This window comes from Carassius gibelio, chromosome A21 (genome assembly GCF_023724105.1).
Source record: "Carassius gibelio isolate Cgi1373 ecotype wild population from Czech Republic chromosome A21, carGib1.2-hapl.c, whole genome shotgun sequence".
NCBI classification, from domain to species: domain Eukaryota; kingdom Metazoa; phylum Chordata; class Actinopteri; order Cypriniformes; family Cyprinidae; genus Carassius; species Carassius gibelio.
In genome coordinates, this window is record NC_068391.1 from 12,801,080 (window position 1) to 12,828,623 (window position 27,544).

At 36.4% G+C, this 27,544-nt stretch overlaps 1 protein-coding gene across 1 annotated transcript; it reads left to right on the plus strand.

Annotated features, from left to right (window-relative positions):
- On the plus strand, nucleotides 1-27,315 carry LOC127942105 (junctional adhesion molecule 3B). Its single transcript, XM_052537672.1, has 9 exons — nucleotides 1-208; nucleotides 21,524-21,592; nucleotides 21,699-21,812; nucleotides 22,915-23,067; nucleotides 23,456-23,658; nucleotides 24,812-24,911; nucleotides 24,997-25,126; nucleotides 25,378-25,432; nucleotides 25,572-27,315. The coding sequence occupies exons 1-9, from the start codon at nucleotides 124-126 to the stop codon at nucleotides 25,605-25,607; spliced, it is 945 nt and encodes a 314-aa protein (XP_052393632.1). The 5' UTR covers nucleotides 1-123; the 3' UTR covers nucleotides 25,608-27,315.
- Nucleotides 27,316-27,544: the final 229 nt, after the last annotated feature.

Here is a 27,544-nt window from a genome sequence, read left to right on the forward strand (position 1 = left end):
TGTAGTCATGGAAACCCAACACAATAGGTCGACGTGCCTCTCTCTCACAAACACACTTCGGTCGGTGAGCTCGAGTATGACTCGAGCCCTCTCCATCCTCTCCTAAAACCTCTGACTTTGCGCATGTACAGGCAAACTGAACATTTCATCGACTCCAAGATGGCGTTAACACCACTGGCTTGCGTTCTGCTTCTCCTTTCCATGCAGTGTGAGTACGCATCCCCTCACTTTTATACTTTCTTTAGGCTATAGAAGAGGCAAAAGTGACGCGCATCCTGGTGTTTGCCAAAATGTATCAAAGTTCTTGAAATGTGTTTGAGTGAACATCCTGTTTCACAGAAGTGCTCGTCTCTTTAAGCCAACTAAACTATTGAGCTAAGCCATTAGCTCCTTTAGATGAGTTGTTAGATGTGACTGTTGAATCCAAAGTGGGATAAAAGTAACGTTTTCCGTTGGAAGTGGCGTGTTGTGGTTGTTTCGCGCTGGAATGTTTCTCCTCGCGAGCTGAAGACTCGCATCCCGCTCTGAGTGTTTGTCCGACTGTCCAGAAATAATCCGCACACCTCTAAATTCCTATTTATGTTTCATGAGTTGTTCACTGGAATATTAGATTAGATTTTTTAAAGCACATCCTTTATAATCCCATAAAACACGCATAGAAAGCTGTCCTCGTGCTGTTTTGTTGAATCGTTCGGCTGAGTTCTTTGTTCACGCTTTAGAAGTTTTTGAAATGATATGAACAAATCAGGACTGAGTGGTGTTTTGATGTTTTTTTTTCTATTTTGCCTTTTCAGAAGGGTCATGAGTTCGTTAGTTTTGAGTGTTTTAAACGATTACAAACTGTTTGAGTGGAAGCGGGGCATGTTTATTGCGAGATAACGGTTTTCTGCCTGAAGTGCTCGCGAGAGGGGATCAGGCGCCACGCTGTAGCCGTAGCACGCGCTTTGATTTCTGCATTTGCGTCATATTGCCTTCAGCACGCAAAATACTCCAGCCTTAAGTGTAGGGCTCGGGAAAATAATAAAAAAAATGGCATATTTTGTGTCCCGCATATTTTGAAAAGTCGGTTGAAATTTAATCACAGGCTTTAGTCTCGACCAGTAGCTTAATTAAATTCAGTCAGAAGACTGGACTGAAAATAATCAGTATAGCTTTGCTGCTGTGAATCATTCATATTGACAGTTTGTTGAACTCGTTTCACTCGTCGGTACATAGCCTATGTAGTTTTTCTATTTACCTCTCTTTTGTTTGAATTAAAAGTTGTATATTTGACTTTTTTGTTAAGGCTCTTGTAAACGGCCCATGTGCTGTTGGGTTTATTTGCAGACTAAACAACAATACTGCTGGTAAGTCTGTTTTGTGTTGTACATAGGCTACTCTAAAATTTACAATTTCATATTTTATGTAAACCCTGATTTCCCCTCATTTATTTGTTAATTCATTTATGAAAAGGAGAACAATGTTTAAAATCAGTTTTGCAATTAGATTTGGCAAATTCAGCAGTCACTTAAATCTATAAATATTTATCTGACTGTAAATTAAAAAGGTAATCCTTTACATTACAGTACAGTTCCCTTTGCACTGCCACATATGCATGCCTCACCGTCCCCTTCCTTTCATCTGCGTACATAATGGATGTCCATCTGTGAGACACTCTTAACAGAAGGAGATGCAGATGTTAGCAGGACAATGGCACACATTACTCTCGCTGTCATCGCACATTTTTTTATGTAAATACATTGCAGCTAATGTGGAGTGTGATTTTAAGCAATTTTAAGCACAAATCTATGAGTTCCTTGGAATTTTAATCTGTGTAATGCAGTTTGGATTAAAGTTGAGTATGAGTAGTTTAAGTCTCCTCATTAACAGAACAATCGAAAGTCTTTGCCAAAAGCTGTTTCTCTGTGGTTTGTTTTGTTATACCTTATATGTTTAAAAGCCCGTGTCTAGTCTCTGGAGTGTATTTGTACAGTGGAAACTCTCCCGTGTCGTTTGCCAACACTTTTGGTGCCAAGTTATGCTTTAGTGGACAGGATAAAACAGATTCAGGAATAGTACAAAGGTTGAGATGACACATTTTGGATGAACACTTGGACGAGTGGTAGCCTTCCATTTAAGTCCACAGCAGACGCTCCAGACTTTGGAAAAACATGGTTTCGTATAACAATAAAACCTTTTCACCATTATGTGGCCTATAAAAATGCTGATAATTATCTGTTCTGTTAGTATTTCAGATTAAATACAGCTTAAAATAGTGAAAAATTGTGAAAGTGATAGCTTGTCCCTAGAAGGCTGAGTGTGCTTTCTCTTCCACCCGCTGCTTCCTAGCAAATGGCTTTCTGGGGGTTCATGAAAAGCATGCTGGACCTTCTGGGCATGTCTGTCAGTTACAAGCTGACATTTCTGATGTGTTCAGTAAGCGACAGAGAGAAATATGCACAGAAAAGATAGCTGTTCTCTGTGTTCTTCACCCAGGGCTGTTATGGACAAAGACACGTTGCCCTTCCATATGTGCTTAGATTAGTTTTAGTTTTTAGGTACCACATAAGAAAAGTATGTTGTAAACAGCATCTTGTGTTCCTAAAGGTAGTTTATCATCACTGTATAGTGATGGGAAAAATTCCAGATGGGGGGTCCCAGTGTTGCAATGAAACATGCTGAGTCTTTGAGCAACAGGAGAATGTCACATGTCCGGTCAGCCAGCCGGAGTAACCCAGAGTAACATGCAGAAACAGCTGAGCGGCTGTGGGTGCGAGTGAATGGAGGACCCCAATGTCACAGAGCTGAAATATGTCCTATTCAGCCCACCACAGATACTCAGCATTGAGAACAAATGTGGAATGCTCACCCACAAACATAAGTCTTGCGATTTCATTCAGTTCATATGTGTAGGAGGTGAAGATGATTATAAAAGTGTCGGTTGAGTCTGAAACATTTAGCATTTTCAGGATTTAAAAACAAAGTCATACACGTTAAAAGGAATTCTGAGGGATTCTTATGAAACGGAAATGCCTCTGAAAGAAACATAAAAGATGATTTTTTCTTCTTCTGTGCTTATCCTGCTTTTATTAATTTGGAGCTTTTGGTAAGCAGTGACAGATGCGGAAGAGAAAGCCTAGAACTAACAGATTCGCAGGTCAGGAATGGCAAGCATGTGCATTCCCTAAATGTCATTAAGACTTCCATGTATAAGATGGGCATTGATCAAAATAGTTCCTGACTGCTGTGCTGGATATACTGGAGCTCGTGCAAAGGAGCAGGTTTACTGACTACTGAATCATTAGTGAACTGACTTTAGCTGGAAAAATGACTCTTTGTTATTATGTTTGTTTGTTATATGTACCCCTGTACAGAAGATGTGGTTAGCTTGTTGGTGACTAAAGTAAACACTACTTTGGCACTAGCCTATATGAGCAATGATTGTTCTACTGATAGGTAATATATTACTTCTCCATTGACTTGGCTTGTTAAATAAGTTGCATTTAGAATGTGCAATGTTAGGTGTTGATTTTAACTGAAGAATAATTGGTCCAGGACCAGAATAGAATTGTTGTAACAACTTCCAATTTTATTGAGTAATAAAGTTAAAAATAATTTGTGTTTATGCTACTAATGATTGATTTTCTTTAACTCAGTAGGTTGTTGGTTGAACATTAGATGTTGTTATAATTATAAAATATTGTTGAGTGTTGATGCCACACATTATTTTTTTTTATAATTTTTGTAAAACATTTTTCAAATGTTCTTTTCCACAGAAGAAAAAAAAAGGTTTGATTTGGAATTCATTTTGGGTCATTTTTTAATCTTCCCTTTTAAATTAAATATGTTTTTTTTTTATTATTATATTAGATTTTTTTTACTTTCTCATGACTAATATTTCATAAGCAATGTTCATATAATTATCATAATAGATAAATAATGATTGTATATTGCCTTTTCAATTGCTTGTTTAGTCAAGATACAGCTCTTCTTTGTTTATTTCTAGTTTGGGTGACGAGTTGAATACTGAAGACCGTTTAGACCATTTCCTGTCACTGATTTCTATCTTATCATATCCTTCCGAAGGAAAAGACTGTCTGTGCACATAGTTTCCTCAGCTTTGTCTTTGCCATATGTTTTTTTTTTTTTTTTTTATGTAGATCAGTTGGATACTCTCGGCTTCATGCAATAATTATTAGCCAATTTCAGAGACTGAGATAATGAGTGTCTCTTTCCCCTTCAATTTCATTTTCAAATCAACTTGATTGACGTACGGAGAGAATTCAGATTGAATTATTATTTATTATAATTATTATAGCTAAAAACAGAAACAGATAGACAGCCGCTGGAATCAAATGCGCTCTCTATGGAAACAAGCCATGTTTATAAGCTCAGAAATACACACAACAGTAATAGTTTGGATAGAACTGAAATTCTAACTGTGATATTTGCTTTTGGTTTTATATCACATACAAACTAAGGTGGCACTAAAACAGAATGCATTTTTGCATTCCACTGTGATGCTTTTCCATTGATCTTCTATGTAAACATGTAGTTGTGCTTGTGTCTGACGTCTTTTGCGATGTCTGCCGCATTCTAAAAATGCACTGCTAAACTTTTATTAATTCCACTGCCCTGCATCTAATGATGTGTTTAGGACAGTAAACAATTGGTTAAAATATTTTTGTCTCGGTTATATAGCGTGGCAACTTCACTGAGTTCCTCCCAGTTGTAACATCTGCTATTTGCACACTTTGTATTTGATGTTCCCTATCACGTGTACACAGGTTGACAGATAGAACAGACTTACTCCCATGATTCACCTTGGTGGCAATGATTTGAATACCTCACAGTAGAGCTGATGACTTCGGCATGGTGATAAAAAAAGACCTGCAAAAGCATTTGTTGACTCTTCCAGCAGAGGTTTTGAGTGAATAATATGATGAGCTTGACAGATTATCACATTTCTAAATACACACAAGCAGAAGCTCATTTTTGAGGTTAGTAACTGTGGGAGATGATGTGTGGCTCCAATACATGTGAAACTCCAATACATGATAAGAAGCTCTATCAACAAACAGCTCATCTGATTGGATTTATTATCTCTCCATCGAATTACTCTTTGTCAGTTTTATTACTCAAGTCAGACCTGCAAACAGTCAATCATAAGAACAATTTATGACCTGCTCGACGGCCCACTTTTTCATTGGGATCACACAGCTGTTCACTAGAAAGGAGAAAATCTATTATCCTAGCCTATTTCATATACATTTTTTATGATTTCCATTCATAGCACCTTTAAGCCTATATATTTTAAAGAGCAATAGCTGCAAAAACCTCTGAAAATAGTGCATCCACTGCCTCAAATGTGCATCAAAGAATGATGAAGTTGATGAGTTAAGGCAACATAAACAGAGCAACCTTAATGAGAATCTTTTTTTGCAGTGTAACTCCTCTCTGGGTTAAAATCCACCATTAGCACCAGATTTGTTGTGTGTGTTGTGTGTAGCCGACTGTTTAGATTGCATTGACAGATTGCGCTCAGACCATCTGGCAGGGCGGCCTTAAGGCCACCTCATAAGGCTTCTCGCACTTACTTGTTAAGTTAACAGGGATGAGATTGAATATAAAACCAGGCAACACTTAAAGCTGGGCTTGAACTTTTTTATGACAGCCATAGGCGAATTAGATTTATTTCAAGATGCCATCTGATTAACAAAATGCTATTAAATCTGAGCATCTGTATTTATAGATTAAGATAAAACTTCAAAGTCTTTAGCTGAGTCGGATTAGTATCATTATAGCTGCCCCTAGACTGTACGCAGAGCAGTCTGACAAAATCAGAGTGAATATAAGTTACTATTTAATACAAGCTTAATGGTTTTGAAAAGGATGTTTGATGCCCCCAGTGGCCTCAAAACTTTAATGAACTAGTATGTCCTGAGAGTGTGTCCTGGGTACGTGCCTGGGATATTTGTCATTATGGCTTTCCACCCGGTGGCTCAGAGCTGTGTATGTAAGGCTATGTATGTACAGTATATTTAAAAGGCAAAATAAGTTTTTGGCTAATGCTTTTATGGAGAATGCTGTTAAGCAGGATTTCTTTTCCTGACAATAAAGTTGTTTGATCATGACGCCAACTTGTAGGCCAATGAGGAAAGCTCTGGAATACCAAATGAGCATTTGTGAATATAGTGGTTGCAAATTTCTGAGAACTATGAAAATTAAAGGGATAGAGTTACAGTTGATAAAAAAATTACATTAAAATACATAATAAATTACAGTTATGTTATCATTTACCCACCCCCATGTCACTGCAAACCGGTATGACGTTCTTTCTTCTGTAGAATACATAATAATATATTTTGAAAAATCTATGTTTTTTTATTGTTTGTTTCTGTTCATACAGTGAATGTCAAAGTTGTTTTGGACCCCATTGATTTTTGTTGTACTGGAAAAAAATTGTCTTCTTTTGCATTCCATGAAATCAAAAATGTTAATTTGAGTGATATTTATTGTAAAACTATACTTTGCAATTCATGTTTGTCTATGATTCTATAGCTTAAGTATCATGGCGAAAAGCTCATGGCTTGTTTTCTGATATCTGACGGTTATACATAGCAGTTTGTTCGGGGTGTCCCAAGGCGAACATGTTATCTCAGAGATTTAGCCTATAGCAGACAATACAGGCTACATGTTTACATCACAGCTGCATATCAGCATATACCAAGATGACCTTAAAAGGAGTCGCTAAGATAGCGGGCATGAGACGCTTTCTGCAGGAAACTAATCAGTCAGTAGCCTTTAAGAAGATTTGCTGAGACTTAAGACGTCTTAATAATGTGCAGAGGTACGGAAACAATGCCAGAACGCTGAATGTAATTAAAAGATCTTACTGTAACTAACCAAAGTGGAAAAGATGCTGTTGTTGTTGATGTTTTCTGGAACATCAACGCAAAACAGAGTGCAAAATCAAATACAGAACAAATGTAAAGGTGTAGCTTTACTTTTGGATCTGGATTATAATTTTGTTTGTGCTAGCCTTATTGTGCAGCATTAAAAGTCTGTGTCTGTTGTACTTGACCTCTTCATTGGCAAAGTTCTGGGAGTGTGCATGGCCTGGGGGATGTTCTCATAAATAGTAGAAATGATAGGCTATAGCAGTTTTTTCCTAATCAAAATTCATATGATCATTACTGTCTTCTGAAGTATTGAACTGCAATGGCATTTGCTTAATTTGTCACAGAATTTCTAATTATGCTGATGTTTAAATTTAACTTCTGTGAAAGTTTGTTTCAATCATTTGCCACACTTAGCTTTTTTTTATATATATATTTTTGTGTACCCAGTTTTGTTTTTGTTGTTGTTGTCTAAAATATTTTAACAATTTTTTTTTTTAAATATTTTAATAACATTTATTTTACTAGTATTAATTGTTTTTATCATGATGCTGGGCACTAATTTGGATCAGTTCATTGTTTTTAAATTCAAAGCACTGAACTAGAAGAGGATGGATGCCACATTGTCTGAGGGCGTATTGTGTGGTGCCTAAATTACAGCTTCACTTTATAGTTCTGTGGACTGAAGAACAAAGAGAACACTGATGTGTGGCTTCTTGAAATATTAAAACATAAAGCAGTAGAGAAAGAATAGAGACAACAAATAATTTATGACAAAAATAAGGCCCAAGAAGTAACACAAATAATGCTTTTTTTTTTAGCTTGGCCCCTTGAAAGTATAGGGCAGGCCCATATAGCCAACGCTCCCCTAAAGTTAAGGGGAGCACAAGCACAATGATCTTATGGTTCTGAGCAAATTCGTGGAATTTTCACTTGGAATCTCCATTTTTGAGCCGATGAAAATGCCACAGATGTACAGTGAAATAAATTCTCTGCTTCAGAGTCAGTCATGCAGAAGTGGGCAACCATGCAGCTTTATTTCATATCAGCCCCACTCAAGATCACTCCTCATATGTCTACAGGCAGCATCCTATTGTTGAGGGAGAATATTTACACAAGTCAAAGACCATCAGTGCAATGGAAACTCCAGATCTGAGGTAGAAAATGTACCTATTCTTGGAAAAGTTTCCTCTTAATGCTGGATGTTTGAGCTTGCCGTATTTCAGGAAAATGGAGTGCAGTTGTCTATCAGAAGAAGACATAACATGACGTGTTACACTTATCATGGGTGGGGTTAAATATATATACTGGAATCCAAATTTGAGATTCCAAAATGAAGGTAATAGAGTTGACTGAGTGAGAGATATTTTCAGCAGTTGAGGAAATACTACCTCTCGTAAAACTACCCTCATTAGTGAGTTTACTTTGTATTCTCTCTGGGCAGCAAAGACTTAAAGCAGATAAGCATCATGCAGTCGGGTCAGGACATTAGGCATTGGCAGGCATGCACATCTGGATCAACCAATGCATGTATGCAGTGCTACCTCAGTTTGCCCTCCAAATTGAATGTGTGAGGTAAAATGGCTTGCTCCATGAAACATGTCTTCCTATCCTCATAGTCTGCATGTAATAATTCCACTATGGCTGGTGCAGTTTATTTCATGAACTCATGATTCTTATAAAATCGTTCTCTATAGTGAATTAAAATCATGCAGCACAACCAGTGTAATTCTAACAAATGACTCTTTTGAGCAGTTCCTTTGGTGAATCGTTTAAAAACCCAACAAGCTTAGGAGTTTGAGTCAGTCTAATGAGTTCTTAATCCAACAGAGCAGTTACTGAATCAACATCAAATTACCATTACCTCACATTACCATTTACCATTTAAATGGCCATTGTAACTGAACAATGTACTTACAGTATGAATCAGAATCAAATCAAGAAATATACTTCTGGCTTAAGCTCCACTTGTACAAGTTTGGTTGTTTCCCTTATTCGTTTAGGCTTGTAAGCATTCAATTTTCAAACTAGCGATTTTTAAGAAATAACTTTTTAATTATTCAAAATTATGTGACACAACCAGTGTAGTGCAATTCACAAACAAATAACTCACATGTCCTTTTGAAGAATCGTTGAAAAAATACAGACAAGCACGTTTGAATCAGTCTGATAAATTAACTGATTCCAGCAGAGAGGTTACTGTATCAATAAAGATAAAATTACCTCACATTATCATTACTATTTACCAGGGCTCTGAACCAATTCAAGGAGTGAAAACGAAAACCGGAAACAGTACATATATTTCACTTAAATCATATCGACAGATTAACGAAACGAAAGAAAAAATGTGCCAAAGTTTCGGAAAGGAAAACGAAACAGCAGAGAATATTTTTCTTTATTTTGCAAAAGCTTTACAGTTTAAATTATTTTGCAAAAGCTTGACAGCTTTGAATAATGTCTTTCTTCTGTAAAACCAACCAGCGTTGACCATCGCGCCGACGCCTAGTGCACACACAACATCATTTTGCTATATTGAAGCCTGTTTATTATCAAAATAAAATACAGTTAAAGAAACAAATAAACAGCTACACTGCTCCGTTGTATAATAAATAGTAAAAAAAAAAAAAACACTATATAATAAATCATATTTTAGCATCCATATATGTCAGGAACATGGATACATTTGGATTAATGCCGAATGAGAGAGGTAAGCATCAGCTTCACCTTAATTCGTTTTTTGGATTGATGTTTTTATAGCCTAAACTTTAGATGATTTGTTTGGAGAGAAACTAATAACTGTTTTTATAATGCTTGTAAACATTCGACTACAGACATTTTACCCTTCATTATTTTGGAAAGTAATAGGGCTAATAAAATGCGATGTGATCCGTAACTTGTTTTTTTTTTACTCAAAACGCAATCTTATACAAGTGTTTTTTTATTTTCTACCAACAGGAACAGAAACGTTAAAATATTGATTCTGCTTGGAGTGAACCGATTGAATTTTATTTTATTTTTTTCATTTTCAAGCCCTGCTATTTACCATTTAAATGGACATTGTAAGTGAAACATACTCATATGAATTGAATTAGGAAATGTCTATCGGTACCCAGCTGTGTCTCCATGACAAGTCTCAGGTTGCCTCGTGAAAGAATGGAGACTAAAGTGGTTCACTCTATTTGAATACTCCTGGCTGAAGCTCCACTTGTAAGTATAGTGAATTTATTTTTATTTTTTTCAAACTGGGCATGTTAACATCAGATGTGTCTGTAATGTCCATCTTTAATCACTGTGGCCTCCTGGGCCTTGAAAAAGTGCCAAATCAGTTGAATTGTCACTGTTGGTGAATCATGAAGGATTATGAGGAAGGATCTCTGTCCAAGTTTTAATGCCACCTCTGTGGAAAACCAATAACATGTTATTATTTGAAATATGCTGCGTTTGTTTTTGCAAGTGCTAGCACTTCTGTCAAATCTGCAAATGGGGAAAAGAGCAACAGAATCTGAGTACACACCCTCGCTCTGCTGCTACAGCCACATGATATCATGTGCTTTCCTCTTGTTGCATCAAGATATCAGTCTTTTACATCCTCCCACGGTCCACCGGAATGTCCACATTTGTTTTAGATGTCTGAGCAAGCGGATGGTCATTGAATGCTCCACATTTTCGCCGAGTGAGCAGAAGCAAAGCATTTCCCGAACAAGAGGGGATCTTCCTGAGCAGGTGATGAAGTGGTTCCTTTGGGGAGGTCACTGCTTGCGTGGTGCTCAGATGGTGAGCGTCCCGAGCCGTGAACCCCCCACTCTCACCCCACCTGTTTCACTGCAACATTCCCTCTCTGGTCACTTAGACGGCGTATGCGAACTATTTGAGTCTGAAGCATGCCTTTGCAAACATTTGTTGTTTCACCCTAAATTGCTCTTTAAATGTATCAGCCTTTTTTTTATACTTTTATTCAGCAAGGATGATTTTAATTGCTAAAAAAAACATTTATCATGTTAAAAAAGATTTCTGCTTCAAATAAATGCTCTTCTTTTCTGTTCATCAAACAACAATGAACAAAATGTATCATGATTGTAATGAAAAAAACTGCTGCACAGCCATTTTCAACATTGATTATAATAGGATCTGTTTCTTGAGCACCAGATCAACATGCTTGAAAGATTTCTGAAGGATCACGTGGCACTTTCAGCCTGGCCTCACAGGAATATACAGTATTATAGCTTAAAATATATTAACATATAAAACAGTTTTTCAAGTTCAAATTATAATAATATTTCGCAAAAACACAGTTTTCACAGTGTGGGTATATATCCATATAGGTTTGAAACAGCACACAATGTCAGGATATTTTTTTTTAGCTCAACAGCCTTTACAATCAGCAAATAAGGAAAAAGTTCCAACTGTTGTAGAAAGTGGTTCCAGCCCTGAAAGTAGCTTTCCCAATTCGACCTCTCACCTGCAGCGTCTGTCCAAACACTGACTCACCTGTTGTCTATATTCTCAGACGGTCACACATTATCAGTGAACCTCGTGCCTGGCCGTTCTGCATTACTTCTGTGGATTTGGCATGAGGATGCACATTAATCTGACATCAAAGTACAGTTCCTAAAAACAGATCCACAAGCCCTCCTCAAACAGGCGAATCAGTTAAACAAAGAATACACCATCCTGAGAGTGGACCCTCTCTTGTTTACATTAGGCACACTTTGGAGATACTGTATTTGCAGAACTGTGTTCATGGATTGATAGGGTTTGTGGTCCTGATTTACATCTCTCTGTGCTAGTACATCATTTGTACTGAAGCAAAGCAAAGGTATTGGAGAGAAAAGGCATATTTTATGTAGTTGCTAAAGCCAGAAGATAATGTGGCCTGTATGAAAAGAGAGAAGTGGTGATGTAGAAATCTTTTTGCAGATTATACTACATGTGACCCTTGACCACAAAACCAGTCTTAAGGGTACATTTTTCAAAACTGATATTTCAATATTTGGCTGAGATACAATTATTTGAAAATCTGGAATCTGAGTGCAAAAAAAAAAAAAAAAAAATATTGAGAAAATCGCCTTTAAAGTTGAGGTTCTTAGCAATGAATATTACTAATCAAAAATTAGGTTTTGATATATTGCTTTGGAACATGATCTTTAGTCAATATCCTAATGATTTTTGTCATAAAAGAAAATAAATATTGGTAATTTTGACCCATGCAATGATTTTTTGGCTATTGCTAAAAATATACGTCATCCACTTAAGACTGATTTGTGGTCCAGAGCAGGGCTGGATTTCTAATTGGGCATACCGGACATTTTCCTGGTGGGCCGACACACTTAAGGGGCCGACAGAATGTGTTTTTTTATTTATTTATTTTTTTATTTTTTGCTGAGGACCATCTAAAAATGCAGCTTTGAAATTGCAGGAGTAAATAGAAAACAGTTATTTTAAATAGTACAAATATTTCACAGTATTACAGCTTTTGCAGTTTTTTTGGATCAAATAAATGCAGGCTTGGTGAGCAGAAGAGAGTTCTTTAAAAAACATAAAAAAATCTTACTGTTCAATAACGTTTGACTGGTATAGTGTGTGTGCGTATATGTGTATATATATATATATATATATATATATATAGATGTGTTGGTGGGCTGCCTGGACTAAAAAATGTCAGGGCCGATTTTTTCTGATTCAAATTAATATGATTTAAAGATAAATTTTAATTAATAAAAAATAAATGTATTACGTGCAACACAAAGGAACATTATGCAAAAACATAACTACTAATACGCTTTTATGGGGCTAGAGCTAGGATACTCAGAATTCTCTATAATGTAAATTTATGATGACAAGAAATCAATCCACAATTACTGATACAAACAAACATTATGCTTGAGCCAATAGTCATACTGATTTGATTTTTAAATGCAGTCTATTTTACAACAGAAGCATGTGGCAGAGGTAAAGATTTTTTTAACAACAGCAACAACTTCAGCTCAAACTTTTCTGCCATAATACGGCTTTCGTACAAAAGTGCAAACAAAAGACAAATAACAAGAGATGCTATGGGGGGCCAGCGCTGAACAATAGACAATGAGAGTTCAGGAGTTTTTGCTTGGCTTGATGTTTTAGCACTGATTGTATCTTGAAGAGAGAAGTGAATGCTGCTGTCGGGACTATTATGTAGTTTACTGGATTCCTGCTGCCGGTTTAGTCACTTCTCAGTGAGATTCTATAGAGACTGAGATATTCTGTCGTTTACTCCACTGTTTTTAGTGTATTTTATTTATTATTTTAGTATATATGTCTTAATATATTATAGAACTTATTGTGTGTAAAAAGTTACAGTTACATGATTTGCATGCCACATTTCCAAAAAATCCTTTCCCAGCATTTTTGACTATAGACAAGCAAGCACATGGAAAGATGGCCATTTTCATTTTATTTTATTTTTTTTAATACATAAAACATTGTTCTAAAATACAAAATGGTAAATTTAAATCTTAACAGAACTTGAGGGTTAAAATTTGTTTGTATTCATTTTTATTTATTTTATTAATAATTCTTAAAATCCTAAAAAAAAAAAAATCTAAATTACCAAAACTTTTCAAAATTACCAAGAAACTTTTTTTCACCAAATGTTTCTAACATTTGTGAAACGTAACAATATTCCCTCTTACAAAGATTCACCCCCAGGGAGCTCTTTTCACCTACCCCATTGCTTTCTGGGGCATTTCTTTTGAACAGGAAGTGAGGAGGATTATGTGCATATCCCTGCTAAATCAACAAGTCTCCAGCGACTGTGGAGTGGCATTATTCAGCTGTCAGCCAATCCGTACCTCACTGCTACACAACTCACATGCTCAACAGTAGATGCTGTTTCCAGCACTGGGACCTTTTAGGGCTTGAACAGCTGAGAGACGATACGAGTTAATGTGCATTAGACTTCAGCTCACTCTCAATTTTATTAAGCCTGCTCAGGGATTTAGCCCAATACGCCTATGTATTTGTCACAGCCCATTATTTAGAGAAACATGCAGGCCAGAGTCAACTGCAATGATGCTTATGTGTATTTCATGCTCTAATCCATCATCATAAAGACGTCATCAGAAATCCAGACATGTCACCATCTCACAATGCTTAATGTCACGAGTTACAAAAAAGAGAAAGCTTCTCTTTTTGTTTCAAAGCAAACACTTGTACTGCCACTGCTCTTGAAGAAGGTTCTGGCAGAAATTACAGACCTAATTAGGATTAAGGAAGAGGTCAGTGTGCTTGTACTAGAATGTGAGGCATCTGCAGTGAGCAGGGATGATGCCATCTGTGCTGAAAGCAGCGAGCAGCTAATTCTGGAACTGAGTGCGAGTCGACACGATTCACAGATTTCAGTTGGAGCTGCCTCACGGTGAATACAGGATCCTCCCATCAGCTGAAAACAATTTGGTGAGCTGACTTAGGGCCTTTTATCACTGACGGGGGAGATAACCATAGCCTAAATATTGTGTGTATGTATGCAAATGCATTTCATATCTCTCATTAACAGTTTCTGTGGAAAGCAGTTGTTGAAATGGCATCTGAGAGCCATGAGGGTGAAAAAGAAACCTCCAGTAGATCTTATTGGAGGCGCAGTCAGTGCTCAGCTGGCCATGAATGGGACGAGAAGAGATGCACAGCTCTGACTTACCTGCAAATGCAACCAATTAATATACCGTGAAGTCTGTGCCTGCTGTTGACAGGTCCTATAAAAAGCAAAGGCTTCTCCAATGATAACCTGTTCTCACCCCTGTGGAAAATAACTCATAGTCTTGTTATGTACATCTGCCCTCTGAATAATCAATAACCTGCATTGAGAGACGTTCAGTGATGGTGGTTAATTTAGCCTGCATTTTAACCCTCATGTTTGAAAAGTACTGATACATACTTATTATAAACAAACAAAAATACATATAAACATTTTCAGACCTTGTTTTATTTTTTATTTTATTTTACTATTTACTACTTTTATTTTACTTTTTCTGATTTTTTTTATTTCATTATATATATATATATATATATATATATATATATATATATATATATATATATATATACACACACACACACACACACACACACACACACACACACACACACACACACACACATTTTGCTTGTCCTACATAGGGTTGCAGGGATGCTGGAGCATCTTGGACTAAAGACAGGGAAACACCATGGAGAGACGGCCAATCTATAGTACTTTTTATTTTAAAATGTTATTTTTATTTTATTTTAGAAATAAACATTTTATAATGTTTTGGCGTTCACTCTTTTAAAAGATAAAACAGTCAACTAAATCTTAACAGAACTTCCATAGTAGGTTCAAAAGCATTTGAATGGCACAAAAATTGTTCCTTTGCACTGTTGCTATCAGACATGCTTTTGTTCTACCATCATGCCCTGTCCTGATTAATTTAATATTCATGCACTCCCACTGCCAGAAACTGTGTCACAAAACAACGGTTTCGACTGGTGTTCATGTGGACTTCAACCATGTGATGTGTTACACTAAACAAGCGGCAATCTAATCAAGCTCAGTTTTGTCATGTGATTGGAATGTGAGGTGAAAAGTACTTATAATATGACATATTTGTGAAATTAATTTCCTTGTACTGCTTTACGGTGCCAAAATATAGTATTTCCAAATGCAATCAAATGAAGCCATACTCAGTTATTTGATTTTCCATCATTAAATCATACCTGACTGTTAAAATCTCACCTTATTTTAGGCTTATTGCCATGCAGAAGGGGTATAAAGGGATACAGGACAGAGTTGTGGAATGGGAGATACGCACACCAGTCCTGTGAACTCCAGTGGGCTGGAGGATGAAAGGAAAGGGGGTCTCCTACAGTAACTAATGCTGACGCAAAGTGACATGTACTCAGGCATTCAGTGACACCACTGCCCCTCTCTCACTGGCTCAAATCAAGATTAGTCTTTGACCTGGCTAGATCAGAGGGGAGCTCGGCTGGAGTCTACCCCTCAGATACCTCCAAGAGAGCCTATAGCATCCACATGTGAATGCAAAAATTACAAATGCAAAGAGCTGAGCCTCTGGCTAAAAGTGAACTGTCACAGACCACCAAATTTAGAAGTTATGCAAATAAAATCTATTGCACGTGGTAGTGCAACCTAGTCTAGTCTACCTAGATTTACCTCATCTAAATTTATGAAATGCTCCAGGATACTTATCTATCTAAAAATGGTCTAGAAACAATTTTCACTCAAAAATCGCTAGTAAATTTCACATTTACAAAGTAATGGTACATGTGAAATGAAATGATGAAACTTTAAAGTAATAAAAGTAAAATGTTATTTTCATGTAAATATTCTCCTATCTTCTAAATATTTAGATATATCAAATATATACAGTAGGACATATACTGTATGTTGTCAGATGTCTTAAGCTGTTGCATGCCGGTGGTGTGTTTAATAGTCATTTTAAAATGTTTGTCTCGATTCCCCTGCATTCTGTTTCTTCCCCTGCTGCATGTCCACTTGTTTTGGAACACAGGAACACTCCTTATGTAAAAGATATCTAAGAAATACACACCGGTAAATGAAAAAATGTATTTTAAAAAGGTCTTCACAAAGACAATGAGCATTCCTCCTGCTAGACCAAAGCAAGTCAGTGTTGTGTTTTCATTAGAGTTGCTCTGCTAGAGGAATGCCTGCTTGTTCTACACTTGCACTTTGAAGTGACGCCTAGTGACATTTGCTCAGCAGCTGAAAGAATATAAGAGGTATTTTGTTGTTGAGATTGCCTTATCTTTGCTGAGCACTACTATTTTTAGTCTTGGGGAAACAAGAAACAAACACGTTTCTTCCATGTTAGAAATCCAGCAGTTCATATCATTTAGAGTAATGGGACTTTGGGAATATGCTGCATAACAGATTCATTATTCTCAACTGAATAAAAACCAGAGAATACAGATCCAACATGAGTGTTACATAGAAATGAACAAGATGTACAGCCGATGTAATGACTGAGTCTAGCTCCCTGAGGAACCTTCCTCTGAGCTTTCATTATTAGATGTCTTCACTTGAGATCGGATGAAACAGATGAGTCTGAGGGCAGAACAAGAGGTCATTACTGTCATTTCTCAAGCAACTTCGGAGTTTTCAGACTGTACGCGAGTGAATATTCAACTTCAGACTTCTAAAAATGAACATTTTCTCTTTGTAAACTTATGTGCTTATTCAAAAGAGTCTTTGTTGAGCTTTTCTGACTTGTAACACCCATGAGGACACAACCAAAGCAGATCTAAATGTGTTTAAAGGAGATAAAAATGTAGAACGCTGAGGTCATCCATTTGGGCTGCATCAAGAGAGTAAGAGTCATCCACAGCTGTACAAACACCACCATTACTGACTCTGAAGCTGAAACCTCTACACTTTTGTTGATGCCATGTTTTCATGAGTTCTGAGCTACTTTCCCTGGACCAGGTGTCCTATGCAGGAGATTACGTGTTGAGGGGGTTAAACACAGCCATGTAAGGAACCATGAACAAGGAACCTTATCTCAACAGAATTGCATCTTCCCAAGGGATTTTTCCCCCTTGTAAATGTATACTCATTAGAGAATATTGGAATACAGCGGCCATTGATTTTCTTGCTTGGAGTAAAGTGACTATCGTACATATATACATTTGTGTAGTCACAAACAATTTATGCTTCTTCGATACCTTTATTCGGGCACCATATTTATTATTTTAATAGAAAATGCCACCCCATAATTCTCTACCACAGGCTCAGTGGGGGAAAAAAGAATCCAAGATGGAAAACGAAATGTTGATTATAAATATAATTAAAAGCTTTTAGTCAGAATTTGTGTGAATATGGAGTTTACAGCTGCATATGTAAAGTATTGGACATCAGTCACTATGAGGCTCTATGTCCATTAAGATACTCCCTTAGAAGGCAGCTGCCTATGTAGGCGGTAGATAACCCAGTAGGTTTCAGAACAGAGACTTAATTCCTTCCGTCAGCGTCAAACAAAAACGGATGCCAAAATGCCCATGAGATGAAATGTGAATTTAAAACACATTGTCTCCTTCGTTATTTCTCAAATCATTTAGAAATTCAACACTCAAGTTTATACCATGCATCTACACAAGTGTCCGTACAGGCTCTTATGGTGTAGTGTAAGAAATACACTCCTCAGTGAAGTCACACTGGGAATATTGCTGTACAGTTATCCATGTGTCAGTGGAGGAGGATTTGTGACCTCTTGCACATCATGAATTGTTCAGGGCTACAAACATGCAGATCAATTTAAAGCTGCGGGGGCAGAGCCCGAGTGCAACTCTCTGTGTGAAAACACTCCTCAAGCTTTAGAATCTATTCCAGTTAGATACGATGAACTTGTAGGGAGCACACATCCAATCATTACACAAACCCGGGATGTGTAATGAATGGTTCTGTGGGCATCTCTTTCTCAGCCAATGACCAGCCTCACCTCCTCCCCCCAGCAAAATGAATCAATGCTGCAGTTTAAAAATAACAAGGAATATTATCCACTTCATGCATTGGTGAGTGAACCGCATGTGTTGAATGCTTTCTGACAGGCTGCATCGGAGCAGAATGTGTTTCAGCTTTTCTTCACGCCGGTCGCAGATCACGATGCAGGGTGTGGTGGGGTTTATACACTGTGCTGTGGAGCCTGTCCAAACAGCCCCATGATTCTGACCATATAACTCAGTTCTCTGTGGTATAATGTTTCTTTAAAAAACATCATGAGTTAGGTGTTGATGCCAGGATTAGAAAATGACCTTCTTGCATAGGACAACCCCTTCGTTGACCTTTCTTACCATCATGTCCATTTACCATCCATCATGAAATTTTTGAGTTTTTGATTCCAAGGTGGTCCATTTGTGTGGTTTTAAAGTAGTATTCCGGGGTTCCAGACATGGTGTTGTCACATTACTCAAATGACATTAAAAAAATATTCAAATAGAAAAGATTCATTTTAAATTGCAATAATATTTCACAATATTAAGGTTTAGTTACTTTTTTTTTTTTTTTGATCACATAAATGCAGCTTTGGTGAGTGTAAGACTTCTTTCAAAAAACAACCCCAACCAAGGAAAAAAAGTAGGCTAAATCGTGCGCATGATTTACTAATTTGTTCCCTCGATGTACTAAATCGTGCACACGATTTACTCATTTGTTCCCTCAATGTACTTAAACGTGCACACAATTTACTAATTAGTTCCCTGGATGTCCTAAAATGTGCAAACTTTTTATTATAAAGATAACTATTTCGTTCCCTCGATTCGCTAAATCGTGCGCATAATTTACTAATTTTTTCTCTCGATTTATAAATCGTGGACTCGTGTTCTAGGACATCGAGGGAACGAATTAGTTAATCGTGCGCACAATTCTTTAATTTTTTTCTTGAATGTCATTTGCGAGGCGCTGTATAAATCGGTTTAAATAAAACTTGTACAGATGTTTATTTATTTTTCTGGATTTCTGATATTAGGGTCATGGATATGGTCATATTAAGAAGGTTTTAGGTTTGTAAAAAAAAAAAATTCACAATCTAATCGTTTTAACGGAAATTGTTTACGTCTTGTAGCTATACTATTAAAATTGATTATTTTATTATTTACAACCCTATTTTCTTCCATTATAAGTAACTCTCTGTAAGCCATGAGTGGATGAGTGGAAATACATTTTTTTTTGTAGTTATCAACATTGTGCTACAAATTTTATCAGTTGAGTTTAACAGCACGCAGATGCATTATGTAGATATGGAAATGAAATTAGGCAGGAGTCAGGAAGCTTTCTCTCTCTCTATTATATTATTCAGTTCTGTAATGCCTAGGATTTTACCAGGGCATTACACTAAGATTACCGAAGAGAACCAACAGTTCAGCCTCTAAAGGAAGAAGTGGGAGATTAAAGCTTGCCTGGGATTGTCACATCTCATCCAGCTGTGCTCTCCAAACAGGAAGAGAAAGGTCAGGATATATAGGTCATAGAGCACCTGCCTTGTTTGAGGGCTCAATTATTCCTCAAATGGCATCAGACCACAGAAACTTTACCCAACAGGAAAGACCTTTCATCACTGGGTGAGATGTACGGAGGCGAACGTTACTGACACAAGCTATGATTTTGCTAGTGCTGAGCACCAGCCTCCTATCTGATGATATGATAGGACAGGATGTGGCAGGCAGAAAAATGAGACGGGAAACATCGTCACCACTTCCTAGCAGTCTAATCACAGAGTGGCCAGTGGCCTTTGTATCCTCCATATGCTGGATGTGATTGTAAAAGAGGATGTAAGCATGTATGGATGTGATTGTGTGTGAGCTAGTGCTTTTTTTTCACATCCTGCATCCTTTCCCATTATATCATTGCACTGATTTGCACCTCTTTTTAAAGCTTTTGAATTAAAAACTATTTACACTAATTCACCCATACTTAATTGATCTAACTATGAAAGAAAATTGAGAAGACTGCTTTAAAGTTTGACTAAAAATAATATCAAAATAACACTGGATCTTACTATGGTGTGTTTCCTGTACAGTGTGAGCAGTGATGTCCTGATTTGTGAAAAATGACTCTTATGAATTGATTCTTTTTTTAATGATTTAATTAAAAAAGATTCATGAAACGGCCTCAGACTCACTCAGAGAATTGTCCAGAGCCATTTTTCTGATGTATTCTTTTAATTTGTGAAAATGTGTATTTGCTCTCTTGTTGTTGTAAACGAAAATAAAAATGTATGTTCTCAACACAGATTTTTTTTTAAACAGTCTTCTTTGAACTGTCCTTCTCACTTTTTACCGCAACACACAGTCAGATTTGCAGCCACGTCTGTTGCATTACTAGCCTTTTCTGTGTTAGATGGACGAATTCTCAAGAGCCTTGGCCTAAAATACAATCATCAAAGATTCATAAAAAATTATCCCTAGCAATCAGATGGCCATTAAAATTTCAGTGCCCTGAATAAATGCTCTTTCAGAAAAACATTATAATGTTTTTTCTATTTATATGGAAGATTATGACACCAAAATACCACAGACATGTACAGTAGTAATATTTGAATGGTCTTCAGTTGCTTATCCATGGTGGACCCAAATTCTAAAATGCTGTTAACCAACCAACTTTTCATAGGGAGTTAGCCTGTAACCTTTTAAAGCGGTAGAGAAAGTGATGAGATGTACAGGTCATGTTCTATGCATATATAGCAAGTGTTTTTCTTCTTCTGTGAACCTACAGAATAAACTTCATTTCTAGATTCATTTGAAGCGAGCCCTCTGGCCTTCACTTTAAAGCAGTCAGCTGTTATTCATAACAGAACGGCGACTGCTTGTCAGTCTACACAATTATTTGTGGTGGGACGCTTTTACATAAGTGATGTTTGTTGTGAGAGTGGAACTAAAAATGGCTGGTAACATATCCGTTCACAGCTCACAGTGATGCGAAGAATGTGTGCTGTCAGGGTGGAGGGTTTGGCCGCTGGGCTCGAATGGTAATTGAGTTTCAGAAATCTTTAGAAGAGTGCAGTGGAACCAATATCACGTGTGGTTAAGGCCATAACAACACCCCCGTAATTTCAAGTTGTTAATTCAACATAAAACTGATGTTTTTTTCTGTCTTCTCGTTGCAGGCTACATCAACACCTTTGCAGTCATCCTTAAGACAAGGAATCCTAAACCATGGGTCAATGAGTTTGATTGTAAGGCTGCATAGTTTTCTCTCAATCAGCCTTTAGCTGCTGATTCTAACATTAACCAGGCCACTGGAACTGCTCACAAGCTCTTTCGTTGTCTTTCCCCATGCAGCGGTCGAGCTGTCCTGCATGATAGAGTCAATCTCCACTCCTAATCCCAGAATAGAATGGAAGAAGATTAAGATGGGAGAGCCCAGTTATGTATACTTTGATAAAGAAATAGCAGGTAGGTTATACAGCATTCAACACATACTGAACACTGTGCTGTACAACACATCGACTAATACTTCATAAAAAGCTGCTAACATTCTCTTAATGCCATATTTAGCATGGAATACCAGTGAATTTCTACAGCATTTAATAATGTTGGTTACACTACTATTCAAAGGTTTGGGATTTTATTTTTATTTATTTTTTACTCTGATGCATTTCTGTGATTGTAAGTACAGTAAAAAAAAAAAATGTAATGTTGTGAAATATTATTACAATTTAAAAATAACTGCTTTTTATCTTCAGCAACATTACTCCAGTCCTCAGTGTCACATGATCCGACAGAAATGAATCTAATATTCTGATTTGGTGCTCAAGAAACAAAATTGAATAGAGTTGTGATGCTTAATATTTTTGTGGAAACAGAATTAGTTTTTTTTTCAGGGATTTTTTGATTCATAAAAAGTTAAAAAGAACAACATTTATTTGATTATTATTATTAAAAATGTTTTTACTGTCACTTTTGATCAATTTAATACTGAATTGCTGAATAAAAGTAATAATTTCTCTCTCTCAAAAAAAGTAAAATCTTAGAACAGAAGTGTATGCCAGAAATGTTTTAAACATTTTAATGGAACATAAATTAACAGTACTATAAATAAATATGAATGAACAATAAAAAAAAGTTTGTTAATATAACAGCTTAACAGTTCATGCAATTTTTAACTTGAACTAGCAATGATGAACAATACCTTTACAGTGTTTAATATTTTTAAGTTAATTTGCATTTGTATATATACAAATACATTTTTAACACATAAAAATTAACATTAACCTAGATTTAATTAATGTTGTATTGTTCATTGTTAGTTCAGGTTAGCTATTAACTGTTTAACTGTTACTTTAAATGTTATCTAAATTGAAACTTATTTTAAAGTGTAAAAGTTTTTAGTTCAACCTATTGTGTAGTGTTTTCTGACATTCTGTCAGTTTAATAGGAATTTTGGAGCATCATTTTTAAGTCCTTTATTTTATGAACACCCCAGTGGGAACAGCTTTCTATCCACCTGTTTCAGCCAAACTATGTGTCTTCTCACTTGTTTTATTTTTATTTCCAGGTGACTTGGAAAAGAGAGCGAGTATTCGAGAATCTGCGACCTTGGTCATTCTTAACGCAACAAGAGCCGACTCTGCTGATTACCGCTGTGAAGTCACTGCCCCAAATGACCAGAAATCCTTCGATGAGATTTTAATATCACTCACTGTAAGAGGTGAGCAGTTCTCCTCAAATAATTCTACATCAATTGATTGCCATGTACTGAAACAGGTCTTAAGTATACATACTGTACTCTTGATAGGAATTTTGACTTTGAATTAGCTGTAGAGGTAGCATTGTTAGTACTTCCCAACTGCCTCGGTGTAACATGAGATGGAGCGGTGAGCCAACGCACCCACCCTTGGCGCACATTTGAGGATGCTTGCTCTAACTCTACAGGGCGTGTTTAGGGCTATATGAGGAAACCTCTGAAACTGCATCTGAGTTTAATCAGGGGTCTAAAAGCAGAAAGAGCAGCATGTTCAGTTCACTAAGGTGCACGTGTGTGAGGATGCTATTGTATGTGCTGTTACATTAAGATGATTCTCTTGTGTGCCATACAGTGAAGCCTGTCGTGCCCAGATGCTCCGTACCTAAGTCCGTCCCGGTAGGCAAACCAGCAGAGCTGCATTGCTTGGAGGACGAGGGCTACCCGAAATCCCATTACCAGTGGTTCCGCAACAAGGAGGAAATCCCAGAGGATCCTAAGAGCAGCCCAAAGTTCTTCAATTCCACTTACACCCTGAGCAGAGAGATGGGCACTCTGGTGAGTTTGGAAAAAGAGGCGATGGGGTAGGCATAGGGATATTTTTGGGGAGCCAGTTGATGTGCGATGGGTTCAGCCAAGAAGGGAATCTGCTGTCCTCATTTGCACATTCCAGAGTGCCATTCTCCGCCATTTGTACTCTGTGCCCCCGTCAACCTTCACACCACTTTTTAAAGTTTGAGCAGCGCTGCAGTACAGCCACATCCCCCTGAGGAGACAACCTCTGAAGAGTTTACTGTGTGTCCTTTAAGGTCTGCCAGAGCCTCATTCAACACCTCTGTGTTACTTTTATAACATACGCACCAAAGTCAGAAAGATGATTTTAGGTTTAGTTTTTTTGGCTCATTTTATTTCACTGAAAGAAAAAAAAATGTTTGTTGATGCAGGAGTTCAAAAGTAAACCAAATATTCAAACATTAGTGTATTAATTTAAAATGTTTAGTCCACAAAAAACATTGTTAGTTTATTGTTAATATCTTGCAGCGTTTTTATTTTTTGTCATATTTTAGCCAACAGATTACATTATATTAATTTAATTTAAATCGTTTAATTATTTCTAAAATGCAGTTTTTATTAATCTTCACTGATAAAAAAAACAACATTTTTAACCATTCAGAGTGTTGTTGAAAGGTTACTACTGCTGCTTAGAAACACAAATACACTACAGTTCAAAAGTTTGCTGTTGAATTTTAATGTCATGTTTAAAAAAAAAATTAACTTGTGCATACAAAGGCTGCATTTATTTGATCAACAATACAGTAAAATGTTATTATAATTTAAAATACTGTTTTAAATTGTAATATATATTTTAAATGTTAACTCCAACTGTTACTCCAGATCCTACAGATATTATTCTAATATGCAGATTTGCTGCTCAAAAAATATCTGTTGCACTGCTTGTATATTTTTTTTCTAGAAACAGTGATGAATAGGAAGTTAAAATGAAATGTCATTATTATTTGGTACAATTACAAATACAATTATTATTTAAAACCGCTATTATAACATTATAAATGTGCTTTACCTTTTTTATTATTAATTAAATGCATCCCTGCTAAATAAAAATAGTAATTTATTTGTAAAAAATCTTACTGTATCCAATCTTTATGCTAAATGATTTGTCAACTTAAAACACTGTATTTATGATTTTCAGAAATTCAGTGCGGTCAAGAAGGAGGACGCTGGAGAATACTACTGCAGAGCCAGGAACGAGGCCGGGATCTCAGAATGTGGACCACAGATGATGGAAGTTTGTACGTATCTTGATTGCCTTTTCACATGTAACAGGACACCCCACAAAGCCATGATCTCACGCTGTGCTTATTTATTTTTTTGTAGATGACATCAACATTGCTGGAATCATCCTGGGTGTAGTGGTCGTGGTGACTGTCCTTCTGTGTATAACAATGGGCATCTTCTGTGCCTATAAACGTGGCTACTTCACCAGCCAGAAGCAGACGGGGAAGAAGTAAGCACACCACTTCCATCCGAGTCACACTCTGTCCCAGAGCAGTTTTGACTCACCCTTTTATGGCTTTTTTCCATTTCATCACCCAAGGAGCCCCTGAATGTTTCCAGCTCAGTCTTAACATCACATTTAGTCTGTTCAGATATTTGAAATAAATGTGGTTTTAATAAATACAAGTGTGATTTAGTGGTGACTGTCGGCTTTAAATGTTTTTCAGATAAAACTGATATTTAATATTTTTTTCTCCTCAGTTACAAAGCTCCAGAAAAAGGAGATGGAGTGGACTATGTCAGAACAGAGGATGAGGTATAGGAAAATAAAAAGATGTTTTATTATTTTTATTTTTTTATTAAGGCTTTCAAGTGCTTAAGAAACCTCCTGGAAAGTCTAGCAGTTTAAGACAGGAATCAGTTAAACCTCCTTCACTCAATCTTCTCTCTTTCAGGGGGATTTCCGACACAAATCCTCATTTGTCATCTGAGAGGAGGAAGACGGGTGATGGGAGAAATGCGGAATTACGTTGAAATTTACTGCCGCTATTATACCTCGCAGACACAAATCCCCAAATGAGGACATCAGCGTCAGAACTGCCTTTGCACGTGCCTCGCTTCACGGCATATCTGCAACAATACAGTTTGTATTTGCCAAAGGTGATAAATAATCATGTCTGATCACTGTTTAAAGAAACCAGATGTTACTTGTTTGAACTTTTACACCCTTTTTTTTCTAAAATGTTGTCTATTGGAAAATTTTAGTAGAAACCAATATACAGTAAGAAAACGTTTTCCTCAAATTCTTCTGTCATTTTTGAAAACATTTATTTTGTACTAGGTAAATTTGTCAGAATATTTTTTGATGGAATATATTTTCAAATGCCTACAGAAAAAAAAAAAATTGTTTTACTTTTTTAAATATTTGTAAAATACTAACCTGGAAGCCAGTAGTTTTTGGTTTTTAGACTAATTTGGTTGTGAACGAAACCACTTCCACCAAGTTCACATCCTCTGTTTTCCTCATTCAACAAACAGACAATGTATCAATATATGTTTTATTATCCATTTAGATTTCAAAATCTTTCAATTGTATATCCAGCGACACTGGCTTCAATCAAAGGTCTTATGTACAGTACTTACTATACTGCTGGGATTTCATGTTAATAGTGAAAGGACGTTCCATGTTCATGTTTGTAGATCGACTTAGACAGTGAGTATCTTCAGAAAAACACCAGCAAAAAAGCTGGCGAATATTTTGAAAGACCAGTGCTGTGTATCCTTGATTTGAAGTGTCCTTCTATTCTAGTTGTTTATCTTGTATATAGTGAATATACTGACTAGGTTGTTTATTTTTTTATTATAATTTTCTTTTTTTCTCTCTCTCTGCGTCTTTTCTTTTTCTTATTTGAGTGAGAGACTCTCTCTATGTTACTTTTTAACATAACAGGGTTTGTTTGTTGGTTAAGTGTATTGGTTGTATATAGATCCACTGTGAGCTGCAATGTGCATAATAAGTTTATGGTTTAACCAAATGTTGAATGAGGCAAATATGACACTCTTTCCTTGGAAAACGAATCTTTTCATGGGAGAGAGGGGATCTGCCTTATTAAATACATAACAAAAAACAACCTGAACAACCTTTTTTTTTTTCATTGAGTAGATATTTTATTATGTATTAGTGCCTAAATGTAGAATGAAATAATGTTTCAGGAGAACAGAGCACTAGTGTTGTTTCTGCAGAATTCGTCGTTTTATTAGACCTATGGGATATAACTGATTTTATATAGTAAGTTAGATTTGTACATTATGAGTCACAGCCCAATATCCTTGCATATGTCACTAGTGTGAGGGAAACAGAAAATGACAAATATTGTGGTTTGAAAGAAGAAGAAAAAAAGCAGGGAGAGCTGTACCAAATACTGACTGCCAAAAGAGCATTTTCTCCAGTTCCAGTATTATTCAGCTCACAGTTCCTCTTTCTTTTTATATTTTGTTTGTAAGTCTTGAGCAACATTTTTTGAAGCTGAGCTCAGATGTTTTTGACTCATTTGTGGTTGGTTTGGAGACAGCTGGAATTTTAATTGAAACATATTTCATTCACTGAATTCATGTCCCATTGATTTGGGGCCAGTACAAATCCAGTGTGAATTCTTGAACAGTATGTTTGTGATTAATAAAACTCACTTCTTAAATTCATTATGTTGTCGTCGTGCATTTTAAAACGAATTCGTTGTCTAAAATAAAGATGATTGGAAGAGGTTATAATGGGGCAGAAATTCATCATGTGGAGTTCACGCCAATAAATAACAACCAAGTTCAATTTGACATTTATTATAGACTAACAACGTATTTATTCATTTTGCCGCTTTGTTACTTCTGAAGCCACTACAGGAACATGGCGATGGAAGAAAATACGAGATGGGAG

What these genes read in the sequence shown, in the direction of transcription:
- LOC127942105 (XM_052537672.1), top strand. Translation starts at nt 124, where the DNA reads ATGTACAGGCAAACTGAACATTTCATCGACTCCAAGATGGCGTTAACA. An exon ending in ATGGGTCAATGAGTTTGATT is followed by an intron (nt 21,593 to 21,698) that starts GTAAGGCTGCAT and finishes TTCCCCATGCAG; the next exon opens with CGGTCGAGCTGTCCTGCATG. An exon ending in CAGAAGCAGACGGGGAAGAA is followed by an intron (nt 25,127 to 25,377) that starts GTAAGCACACCA and finishes TTTTCTCCTCAG; the next exon opens with TTACAAAGCTCCAGAAAAAG.